Source organism: Pundamilia nyererei, unplaced genomic scaffold, assembly GCF_000239375.1.
Source record: "Pundamilia nyererei isolate P.nyererei 1_Seehausen unplaced genomic scaffold, PunNye1.0 scaffold00005, whole genome shotgun sequence".
NCBI classification, from domain to species: Eukaryota; Metazoa; Chordata; class Actinopteri; order Cichliformes; family Cichlidae; genus Pundamilia; species Pundamilia nyererei.
In genome coordinates, this window is record NW_005187406.1 from 3,713,193 (window position 1) to 3,726,209 (window position 13,017).

The window sequence follows — 13,017 nt, forward strand, 5'->3', positions numbered from 1 at the left end:
GTCTGATGCATGTCCAATATTCGCTTTCTTTTTTAGCTCTTTTTGTTTCTGTTCCAGCTCCTACTGAAAATATCAGGCTGTGTAGATAAATTCTGAAAAACCCCAAACTAATTTTGTTTGGGTGTTGTTGGTTGTGTACGTTGCACATTGGACTATCACAGATTTTTAGTTTTAAATTAAAAATACCTGCACGATAAAGCAGAATAAATGAATAGATGAATGGTAAATGAAGAATGCTCGTAAAGGTCATGAAAAACTGAAGTGAGGTGATGCTTCCCTGTTAGTTTGTTGCTAACAATTGCAACTTTTGTGCTACAGAAAGACGTGCCAGTTGCACACTGGTTCTCAAAAATGTAAGTATACATTTATAATGTATCATTAGTGAGCACACACATTCAAAAGCTGTGACTGAAACATTTTTTCTCACACTTTTCTCACCTGCTGCACAGCTGTTAGCACATTCACTGGTGATATAAAGAACAGAGGTAAGTCTTTCTATGCTGTGCAGGGCTGTGTGGGAGTTTATGTGAAATGAGCATGGTGTTGGGTCACTGTGCAGTAGCACATATATATACATTGCATATTTATATATATTTATGCTCTGATGTGACAGGGTCACACAGCTGTAAATGGCAGCGCCTTGTTCAGAGTTTATAACTGATCTGATAAAGATGGCCACGTATGAATTTACTAATAAAGAAGCCATTAATCACCTCTACCCTTATAAATAACGGTTCCAGTCACTGTACTCTTCATCTATTACTGTTGTGGTGACATTTCCACATGGAACTGTTAATAAATATAAACATAAATGAAATGGTCAAATATATATATTGTAGCTGCTTCCGCGTAATCAGCTTTAGCTAGCAAACTAATTCGGCACACTTCACAAACTTCTAAGACCAATTTTTGCAAAAGAATCTTCCAACTCGTACTTTTCTGGCTAATGATGCTGAAAGATGCCAAAGCTTTATTTAAAAACAAAACAAAAAAACAGATAAGAAATTGCGTTGTCCTTGTACTGCAGGTTGGGAGGCTTTGCTGTGGTTGGAATGTAAATTTGATCAGACAATTATGAATTGATTATTCATGATTGATTATGAATAAAACTGAATTGAATTGATGTCAGCTTTTTTCCCTCTAAAGTGACATACTGTGATCACTTGCTAGCTGATTACGTTAAGGTTGTACTAGCCTATATTAAAGCAGACACACACAGTTTTTTCATTTCCTTATATCTTTCCTGTTGGTTTGAACAGACTGGAAAAACAAACACTGCCTTCTGATCGCTTTAAATATCAAGGACACTGTTTCTAAATGTGATTTAATTTAGTTGCTGATACTGTGTGGGAAAGGAATTGAGCCAATAGTTGATTGTAAATGACCCGTCTGGCCTTGCCCGACAATAACACAGTAAATACTTCTACTTAGTAATAACTATTATCATGCATGTCAGGATAAATTTCTGCAGGAGTGGGTGTAATTGATTTGGACTGCAAATAAATGTAGGGTGCAGACTGTGCCAAGTATTATTTTTAAGGCTTTGACAGCTGTAGGCATTGATGCAGGATCAGTTGAGGCCTATTTAAGGTAATTTAAACAAAGAACAGACTCTCTGTAGAACATATTGCCCTCAGCAGTGTTTTATCATGATATGGGTTGTGTAATTAATAGTCTAGATGTGACTGATTATTTCAGGTGTTATCATTGGCTTGGCGTCATTAGATAGTCTCTGCAAGGCTTAAACAGGACTCAGACTCTAGTGATCTGTCTAAATTCCACTTTAATGAAATGCAGGGAAACAGCCGCCAATATAAACAGTTCACACAGAGCTGTAAACCGCTGGAAGTTACTGTAATGTTTAATGTAATGTAATATTCTGCAGACACAGACAGCAGTATTATCTGTACCACGTTACAGTAAAGAAAGAATCTAGCACTGTGTGCTTTAGGAAGGATTTTCTCCCTTTTTTCCTTCATTCACAAACTCAAAAACCTGCTGAGCTTTACATGGAGGTTAGACACTGAATTATGGCTTTGTTTATAGGAATTTTGGATACCTTACTGCTGATGCTTGTCTGCTAAGATGTAAGATAAAAAAAAATGATTACACACTAAAAAAAAAAGTGTGCTTGCACCTCTGCTGAAACTAAACAGGATCAAATGGCACAAATTTCTTCAAGACCTTTAACGTCCATTGTTCTAATTTCTCTTTTGGGATTAACGTATTACATTTTTACAGGAAACCCAAAAGTGGCTCTCAAGCTAACGCTTAGAAGAAATCTACAAATCCAAGCTAAACTTCTCAGCTCGAATGTATGCAGATTTAAGCTGCTAAATCCCACACAGACCTGATCTTATCCAGAATTTTCAAACTTCTGCAAAGTTTTGTCAGTCAATATGTGGAGAAAGGAAGAAAAAGAAAGAAAGGGTGGGGGATTTCCATATCTGTGATGCGGCACGATGTAGCTGTAATGAATTTATGCATGAGTTTGGACAATTTGACATGCAAACACAAAAAGGTCAGTGTACCAAAGTGCCCAGTCCCACCTGGGACATGATTTGCAAAATGTCACACTTCTAGATATTCAGATATGTTTTAGAATGACAGGAAATCTGTCACTAATGACATTTTTCTTTTACTGCCTAGACGTGCGTAATATTTCCACCACTCTCGGTCTGTAACAGTCTTTTTTTCCATGCTTCTTATGAATCTAAGAAGACAGTGGCTTTACAGCTGAAGGCTGCGTGAGCTGGAAACAACATGCCAGATTAGAGTGAAGAGCTGTCTTAATTAAAGACTGTGAACTCTTCATAAAACACAGGCACTTTATGCATCTGTTGTTAGCATGCTTGCCACTGAGGCCTTCCAACCTCAAAACTTTTGAAGTAATTGTTAATGGGTGCAGGTGCTATGCTATTAACTGTGTTATTACCACACAAACACTACAGCATGAAAGGAAGTCCTGTCTGTCCATTCAGGTAAGTGGGCCACAGTTCAGCCTAGTAAACAGAGCGCACAAAGCCTGGATGCGAGCACGCTGAGGAGTAGGTGTTTTAGCTCAGGTTTTACCACAGCAGCAGAAGTGTGTTTGCCTCTGTGGGTGGATGCATGCAAATTCAATGGCAGTGACATGCCATGTGTGTGCTTCTTTTTCTCTTCTTTTTCCATTTCCTGCCAAAATTCAGGATTCCAATTAAATATGCAGAAAATTATCTCTGTTGCTAATCGTTTTTCCTTGATGGTGATGGGGAACGTCTTAAAGTAAGACGTAAGGGAGAATTTATAAGGACTTAGGAAAAGATAATTATAGTGCTCAGAGGGTTTAGCTCATACTTGTTTGCTTAATAATGTGATGGCTCTGCAGTTAAAATCAGTAAACTGTATATAAAAGATGAACCAAGGTTCCTGGCATTTGAAATTCATTGAACCTGCATTCTTTCTAATGACCAGCAGGAGGTGCATTTCTGATTGGGATAAGAAGAAGTCAGAAAATGTAAGATTTTTGATGTTGATATTTGGTGATTTAAAAAAATGACATACTGCACAATATTTTGTTTCTTTCAGACACAAAACAAATGCATCTTCCTAACATTTGTTACGTGTAGTTATTCATGACTCCCTACTAGGAAAATAAGACTATGTATCTTAAACATAAACTGGTTTTATTGGAACAACAAATTGTACCTTGCTTATATACTCTGAATAATTCTGCTCACATTAACCGATTATCATGTTTGAGGCATTTTAAACGGGTGTGCTGGTCCTGGTGAACAAACTATACAACATCAACACTCATTACATAATAACTGAAGGGTGTTTCTTCCATCTGTTCTTTTTAAATTTTCTTTAAAAAATTTTTAAAGTTACACTCAACTGTGTTGATGAGTGACTTCAGTAAAGTCTTTGCCTATTAGCTTATATTATCTGTAGTTTTAAGTCCTCTTGCAACATGATCATGCAACAATTTACTAATTTTCAGTTCTACTTTGGACCAGATTTACTAAAACGGGACAAAGTAACGTGTGAGGGCATGATTAGCTCTATGGATGATTGTCACTCTTTGTAAATACCAACAGTACTTTTTACAATTTACACCAAAACCCAGTTTATGCTGGGGCAGTGCGTTAGAAAATTAGAGCACTCTTAGAGTCAAAAAGGCTCAGCTCAATCAATTGAGTGACGTCATTGTGGCCATCTTTTGTATACAGTCTATGGTTTAAACTAGCATTAGATACACACTCCTCTATTTGTGTTCTTAGAGTGTTTCTTCATGTAGGCTTGCATAATTGTGTACAAGTAATGATAGTAACACTCAAATTAAATAGCTGTTTTAACAGATACTCGTGCTGCTATCCAATCAGATGTTTTTTCCCCACTAAAGAGATGATCCCCTTATTTTCACTTTTCCTTTATTAAGGTTTTTAGCATCTCTGAAGTAAAATCAATTAATAAGTTCTAAAAGCTGATAATACAGCAACTCAGAATGAGGACACAATTAACACAAATTAGGTCCACTTCAGCTTGATTGTTTTAATGTGGGTAATTATATTCATTTGTAGAACACTTTTTTAAAATCCGCTTTACAAAGTGCTTCACACAAGGGAACAAATTCAAATCTAGCAGGTTTTAGTAGAGTAGTGCAATACTCCTCGTTCACCTGTGGGTTAAAACTGGAAAAAAGCAGCATTTTACAATGTGAAACATGTCGCTTATCAGTTATGTTGAGCTGCTGTTTTAGTGACAGTCCGATGCTGTCTTACTTTGAAGAAGAAGTTATCTCCTTTCCTCTCCTAAGGGATGTTCCAGTGTCTTCTACTAAAGGAGGTAAGAAAGGAAATACTAAAGCACCTTCCTTTGTTTTCAGAGAATTTGACCAGCTCTTATTATGGCTGTCACACAACACATCGAGGTCAATTAACCTGTTTAGATGTAGGCTCATCACCCCTCCACCCTTTTTATCAAACATGGTTCTGTAAATTATGGTCAAACGTCACCACTCTGGTCTCATCTGTCCAAAGGACATTGTTCTAGAAGTCTTGCTGTTTGTTCAGATACAACTTTGTAAACCTGGACTGTGCTGCAATGTTCTTTTTAGAAAGAAGAGACTTTATCCTGACAATCCTTCCATGTAAGCCGTAATTATTGAGTCTTTTTTTTTTTTTAATATTGTGCCGTCTTTAACTTTAACATTTAACATGCTAACTGAGGCTTTTAGAGTTGGAGATGTAGCGCTTTGTTCTTTGGATTTCCTGGGACCACCACTCTGAAGATTAGCAGCTGTCTTGAGTGTTTTCGACTTTCCACAGATAGATGGGCAACAGTTGCTTCTTTAAGATTGTTGCTGGTGTGTTTTGCTTTCTGCTTGATATTGTGTTAACACACCTCAATATTCCAGATCACCAAACTGCCCCAAATTCTGCTTTTATAGAGGCACTCACACTTGCTGATGACCAGTAAGTCAAGTGTATTTAATTAGCAGCACCTGCCTGCTGCAGTACTGACCCTCTTTATTCCTATGACAGCAGTTTCTGCATTTTGGGTTAAAAAAATATGATGCAGTGTAATATTTCATGTTTTATTTTTCATCTGAGGTTGTATTTACCTGGTTTTAAGACCTGCTAAGGATCAGATCAGCTCATAGTGACCTGACATATTATATGCCTATAAATTTGTTTTTTTTTATTTTATTTTTTGTCAGAAAACTGCAAATGTGAAACATTTAATATCCTTAAATGGAGGGTAATTAAGAAATGTGATCATCGCATAGTATGTCCACCAGAATGGCTTTAACTCAGTGAAAAAAGGATCATAAACAGCTATCTGCAGCGCATGCAGCAGAGTAGCATCATAGCTGAGCAGCAATGAGTTTAAGTCCTTGACCAGTTTGTGAGATGCAATGCTATAAACTAAAAACAAAAGAAATAAACAACAACAACAAAAAAATCAGTTTTCCCATTCCAACGTAGTTCAAACATTCTCTCTGTGTATATGCAAATATAATATTGGATGTCAGATGTAGTAGTGGTGAGAGTATATACTTGTTAGAGCAGTCCAGTACCTCTATGAAGGAATAACACAGTAAGATCTATATCAGTTACTTCAAACAAGAAAAGCTTGAAGAAATATGACGACCAACTTTACATGTGCTCATCATAAACTAATATAGAGCTTGTAAACCTCTGGTCCTTCTAAAAGTTAATATTCTGCTACAGTGGCGCATATTATTGAGACGTGTGTATGTATCAGTAATATGGAGTGAAAGTGGGGCTTTGGAATTCCATCTACCTACAGGTGCACTACATGTTTTCCACAGTCAAACATAACCTTTGCAGAAGGTGGGACAAAAGAATCTATGCCCTAATCAGATTATTTTTATTGTTATTCGTTTTTTTTATTTACTGTGTGGGAATTTGATTACATGTGAATGTATTTCGAGACTATGAGGTTACTTTAAGGCATCAGAACTCCGCTGACTTATTCCGTTTGTAAAATGGGTCCTTGGTTGGGGCTGTTTTATTTTGTGGTTTACAGAGGTTCAGATTACCAAATCAAATGATCCTAAAATAATCCCAACGCACAGACCTGTAAACTCGGGCACGTCCCTGATTTGTAGTGTAGGCGTGTCAGTAGGAGGTTAAACCTGCAATAGCACAAGTTCTGACTGCCCCCTTTATTTAACTGCTCTAATACAAATAATGTAATGTCAGATTAAAACACCCTTAAATTAAACATTCAAATGTGCTTCTTAAAATCACTTCTGCGTTTAAGAGGTGCTTCAGCTTCTCTAATTACCGCCGCGGCCTTGTACTGCAACACAGCACCGCAGGAAGAGTTCTTCCACTGAGGCTGAGCTGCAGGAGCGCAGCAGAGGGGGAGAGAGAGAGTGGCTCCGTGGGCTGTCCATCATGGACAGAATAAAATAACAAACAACATATGTGTGACCAAAGAACAGCCGCACTTTAAAATGACAGAAAACAAACTTGGCTGCTTCCTGCTTTATGCGTAACGGAGACATCACCGCCTACCTGTCGCTGCTCCGGCTCCAGACGCTTTCACCTCACTTCAGTGACCCCATGACCAGCGTCTCGGAGTTGAACTCGAACTGATTGCTGGAGGACGCCGACTTGCCCCACGAGTAGAGGCTGGGCGGCCGCTTCTTAAACGACGACGTGTACTTGTAGAAGCTCCTGTGCCTGTTCTTCAGGTACTCCCTGTAGTTCTTGGTGAGCAGCGTATAGAGGAAAGGGTTGATGCAGCTGTTGCTGTATGTGAGGCTCGCGACAAGGTAGTTGATGCACGTGTGCGTCTGCGAGGCCAGGCTCAACGGCTTGGTGTGGTACAGAGGCAGCAGCTGCCAGATCCAGAAAGGCAGGAAGCACGCCCAGAACACCAGCACGATGGTGAAAATCATGATCAGCACTTTCTGCTTCGGTGACCTTTTGCCGCCTTTGCTGATCACAGAGTTGCGCTGGGACTCTAAATAAGTGCGGGCTAACTTGACGTACAGGTACCCGATGATGAGCCCCGGGGCCATGATGCTGGTGCCAAACAGGACCGTTACGTAAACTTTATAAGCCAGTGGAGCCCATGTGGGCGCGCACATCCTCTTCACACCCCCGTCCGGCGTGCTTTTAGTTGTCTGAGCGACCATTACCATCATGGGCACGGTGAGCACCAGCGACAGCAGCCACACGCCCCACGCCAGAGCTTTGCGGTAACTCTTAGAGCGCCTGACCGTGTCCAGCGGCTTGGTGACGGCCAGATAGCGCTCCGTGCACATTACGGTCAGGGTGAAGATGCTGGCGTGCATGGTGAGAAGGTCCAAGCTGAGCAGGATGCGGCAGCCCACGTCTCCGAAGTACCAGTCCTTCAGGAAGTAGGTGGACACCACGAAAGGGATGGTGGAGAGGTAGAGCAGGTCCGCGAGAGCCAGGTTGATGATGGAGATGTACATGGAGGTGGCGAACCGGATCGAGTGGCACATCACCACCAGCGTGTACACGTTCCCCGAGACCCCGATGATGTAGACAACGGAGAGGAGCGTCCCGAAAGTGGAAGTGATGACGAGTTCGTGGTCCACGGTGCCGCCAGCCCGAGGCGGGCTGGTGTTCAGGTTTAAAGATTTGTTACTCATGGCGCGTTCGGATCCGTTCCCTGCTCTTTGACAGCTCCGGACAAGTTTTGGAAAAGATGCGCACTGGCACAGGTTGCGTCTCGCTCCCTCCCCCCTCCCTCCTCTCTCTCCGCTCTCCGCCTGCTGCTCTTTGCTCCTGACGTCACCAACGTTACTTCCATATACATCTGACAGTCAGCTGTCTCACCGGTAAACAATGCTCCATCTGAGGATGGACGAAGAGGAAAGCATCGGCTTCTTTTTTCTTTCTTGAAGAGCGGGTGGATTTCTCGGCGCAACGATGTGAGACTGGGATGTATTATTAAAAGTTTAGTCAGCACTGAGCGCGCACCTGATGCCAAAAGCAGGACCGAGTCTGCTAAAATGTCATGAAAAGCTAGGGCACAGGTAATGTCACGCATAGATACTTGCTAGAGGAACCGGTAAAACAACCACCCACCCACCGCCACACACAAAAAAGAATAAATCCCCTGCAGTTAATTTCAGTGTGCCATTTTCTTGAGACTCACGAGAGCAGAAAGCGAACTTTCTCTTTCACTGACCGCAGCGCAGTCGGAGCCCCTCACGCGCTTGTTTTGTGCCAGCATTTCCTTTGTGCAGCTCGGTGTTTGTGTAACATTAGCAAACACTTAGGTCGGCATTGAGTTATGCAAATAGTTTATTATAGGTCACGGAAAAAATAAATACATCTCCAATTATTATAATAAATAAAACGTATTATCATCTCAAGATTAAATAAATAGGTTTTATTGCTCTTATCTACAATCACAGTCATCTGTTCTTCTCTCTTATGTTGGAAGTTATTTTTATTTTTCCCACAGGTTGTGAACAAAGATGGTGGGCCAGTATTGTGTGTGTGTGTGTGGGGGAGGGGGGAGGGAGGTGTCTTTGTCTGCAAAAGATGAAATCCTGTTGTAAAGAAATGTGTGGAAAACCAGCTCTCTTGAACTCTGACCTCATTAAACACTTTCCTGATGAGTTTATTATCCCAGCTGCTATTTTCAGGTCTTATTGATTTGGTTTATTCTGTTCATCACAGCCCCAATTAGTGACCAGAAGGACGGCAAAGCAGCTTATATTTTGGGCAGATCTGACAAGGTGAAATAGGCTAAACAAACATGGACCCATTGGTTTGTGGGCTCTGGCATTTTGGGCTGTTGTCATCTTGTTATGTTGTTTTTTTGTTGCCAGAATTTACAACATGCGTCTGAATCTCACTGACAAACACTGAATGCTCATGTTAGCAATGAGTGGAAAGGTAGCCACCAGTGTGGGTCAAGTTACTTGAAAATAGTAATTAGTTACTAACAGAGATGGGCAGTAATGTTTAACGCGTTACTCTAATCCGATTACTTTTTTCAAGTAATGAGTAAAGTAATGGGATTACTTTAGAAGTAATCAGTAATTAGTAACCAATTTCTACTGCCTCCACCAGTGTATGAATGTGAGAGTGAATGAATAGTGGTATTGTAAAGCGCTTTGGGTGCCTTGAAAAGCGCTATATAAATCCAATCCATTATTATTATTATTATTATTATTATTTTCAAGAAACTTGACAAACACTGGTTACTAATTACTTCTCCAAGAAAGTAATCCTGTTACTTTACTAAGTACCTGTTTTCAAAAGTAATTAGTTAATTTATTACTTAGAGTACTTTTTAAAAAACATGACACACAACCTGAATACGTAATAAAGACCAATTAAATTTTTCTGCATAATCCCTCATATAAAATTGAATCAAAAGTCTCCTTTTTAAATATTGTTTTATGAATTTTAATGTTTTAACTTTATGCACATTGCATGAAGCGAAACTTAAATTGTAAGCAACAGTCTTTGACTTGAAGAAATTTGTTTAACATTTAAATGTATTTTCTGCATATTCCAGCATATAAAATAAAATATTTGTTTTGTGTTTACACTCTTTCAAATAGACGGAAGCAAAACACAACAATAAATAAATAAAATCAAAGATTCAGCGGCACTAAGTCCTGTCGCTCTTAAATCTATTTTCACATGTTTAGCAGGAGTGAGGCCTGTGGAGGTTTGCCAGGTGCTACAGCGGTCATGTCAGTGGGGGGATCCGGGGGTTTCTCTGTGAGTTTCACAGTCCCATGGTGGATTGCTAGGCTAGGTGCTTGCCAGATTTGAAGTTTAATTTTTCGCTGTAGAAAGAAGTTTTCTTCCCATGTAGAGTGTATGGAATCAAACTCAAAGTAATGTCAGTACTTCCAAACTTTAAACACTGCATGTTGTCTGTTTTACACGGTGGCCTTGAGAGGCTAAACGGACTGCAACTTAAGAAAACACCAGCAATAAGAAAAACGCTGCAAAAGCACACAAAACACAACGGTAATAGGAAAAACGACAAAGGAAATAGGAAAAAACAGAAATAAGAAAAACGAAAACAGGAAAAACAGATTTCCAAAAGCACAAGGGAAGTGTTTCTGGGGAGACAATAACCCGACGGACCAGTTGCAGGAACCAAAATATGCTAAGAATTGCGCTGGGAGACACTTAAAAGAAGTGGAGGATCTATCGGTTTTGTGAGGAAAGAAAAGATGAGAGGTAAGTGTGTTAGCCTAACTATTAGCCTAAAAATCCGTCATCAGTATTATATGAATTATGATAAAACACACCTACCATGTTTTGGGTTCCTGCAACTGATCATTGGGTTATTTTCTCCCCAGAAACACTTCCCTTGTGTTTTTTCCTGTTTTTCATATTTCTTTTGTGTTTTGTTTGCTTTCCCAGCGTTTTTCTTATTGCTGGTGTTTTCTTAAGTTGCAGTCTTTTTGGCCTTTCAGGGCCACCGTAGTTTTACCCTGAATGGATCAATGTTTCAATAAAATGAACATCAAGTATTATACATCACTGTGCAAAAGTCTCAAACCACTCTCACTACTTCACCTTTTTCCTTCCAAGTGAGCTTGAGAATAGTTCTTTAGGATTTGTAAAGGTCTTTCAAAGGTTTCCGTTGGTCAGTGGCTGATTTTAATTCATTTTCATTCAGCTTTTGCACTTGACTATTGTCAGATGAATGTTTTATGTTTGCTACGACTCTAAACACCGACATATGAAACAATCGCATATTAGGATAGAAAAAAAAACCACTCATAAATTAGCCTCCCTGGAGCCCGGACCTCAACATTACTGAAGCAGTGTGAGATCATCATGACAGAGATTTTACAAATGAGATAAGTCAGTCGAGTTCTAATAATTTTAGGCAAATAACCTCCTACATAATTAATATTTAATCAATAAAAGAACAAAAAATATAATAAATCAGGCCCCTGTGCAAACAAAGTTCCTTCCTGAAACAAGTTTTGTATTTTTTAGTTCTGTAAAACTTGCTTTGTAACTGGGTCAGGATTTCTTGAAAGAGGTATCGCTGTTTATTTTTTCAATTGTATTTTTAAGCACCAGAAGACACGTTTTATCTGGTCCCATTATATTCAAGACAAGAAAAACAGACTCACTACAGAGGATGTCTCCAAAACTAAATATATTAAACCGCACTACACACCAGTGAAAAAACAAACAAACAAAAAAAACAAGCATATTCGATTTGTGGATTAACTGCTTTTTGAAGCTTTTCTCTTCTCGCAATTCCCGCTCGTCTTTTATTTTCATGGAGCACCTACAGATGAACTGTTTATTGCAGAGATGAATTTGTCTGGGATTTTAAGCATCACTGCACTCAGTAGAGCCTTGTAAGTAACAATAGCGTCTCCAAACCCTCGGTACAATGCTCATTATTATTCATGAAGCTGTCCTTTTATTGTCGTCACTTTGCTATTGGGCTTTTCTCTCTTGCAGCCCCTGTCTTTCCAGATCGATGAGTGTGTCCTGAGCCAGCAATCATGAGCCAATAATCTTCCCCAGACAGCGTAGGTGTCCTCACACTCATTCATCCACAAGTGATAGAGCTCTGTGGCCAACTCTGAAACTGTACCATCCATCCTCAAAGCCAAAAAAGAGCAGCGCTGAAGCCAGAGATATTACAGTCATTAGCTGGGTCACGTGGGACTCCCAAGTGCAGCTGAAGAGGCAAAGAGGGTTAAGCATGGTGGCAGTTAACTCAGTCACAGCCATTTTTTAATTCTTCGCCCTGGTTACAGCAGAAACACCACAGAAACACTGTCATTCATTTAAAATAGCATATATCAGTCAGCATTTTGGTGAATGGACCTTACTGTTTTGACTCAGGGTCATCAAACTGAAAAAGAAAAAGACTGAAAAAGATTCAGAAACATACTCTTCTCAAGGCCACCATTAAAACAGGGGAACAAGCAGTACACTTACTGGACACTTTATTATGTACATCATGTTAGTCTCAAGTTAAACCCACGTTTGCTTCCAGAACCTGCCCTAATTCTTCGCAAGGTGCTGGAAAAATTCAGAGATTTTGACCAGATAGCATTGTGCAGTTCCTGCGATTTCTCAGGTGCACAAACCGTTCCACAAAGATTGAGATCTGGTGACTGCAGAGGCTATTTAAGCACAATGAAGGTTCAAGGTTCTTTATTTGTCACATGCATAGTTATACAAGTATAACACACAGTGAAATGTAACCAATGAACTCATCGTTGTTTTCAGGAAAACAGCTTGAAATGATCTGAGCCTTGTGACATGATGCTTTTCCTGCTGGAACCAAGATGGGTGCACCGTGGGTAAAACGATGGACTTTAGTAATAGGCTGAAGCATTTATATGATGGTATACTAAAGGGCTCAGAGTGTGCCAAGAAAATGTCCCCACACATCACTGTAGCACCACCGACAACCAGAACTGTTGATACGAGGCTGGATGGATCTGTGCGTTCATGTTGTTTATGCCAAATTCTGACCAGTGATGCTCTTGGTTTTAATGAATGGCAGAGT

The 13,017-nt window shown here is 39.8% G+C and overlaps 1 protein-coding gene across 1 annotated transcript; it reads right to left on the reverse strand.

Annotated features, from left to right (window-relative positions):
* Positions 1-7,060: 7,060 nt before the first annotated feature.
* On the reverse strand, positions 7,061-8,690 carry LOC102196393 (urotensin-2 receptor). The gene has a single exon (XM_005721837.2). It carries the CDS (start codon positions 8,135-8,137, stop codon positions 7,061-7,063), a length of 1,077 nt encoding a protein of 358 aa, XP_005721894.1. The 5' UTR covers positions 8,138-8,690.
* Between the last annotated feature and the right edge of the window lie 4,327 nt (positions 8,691-13,017).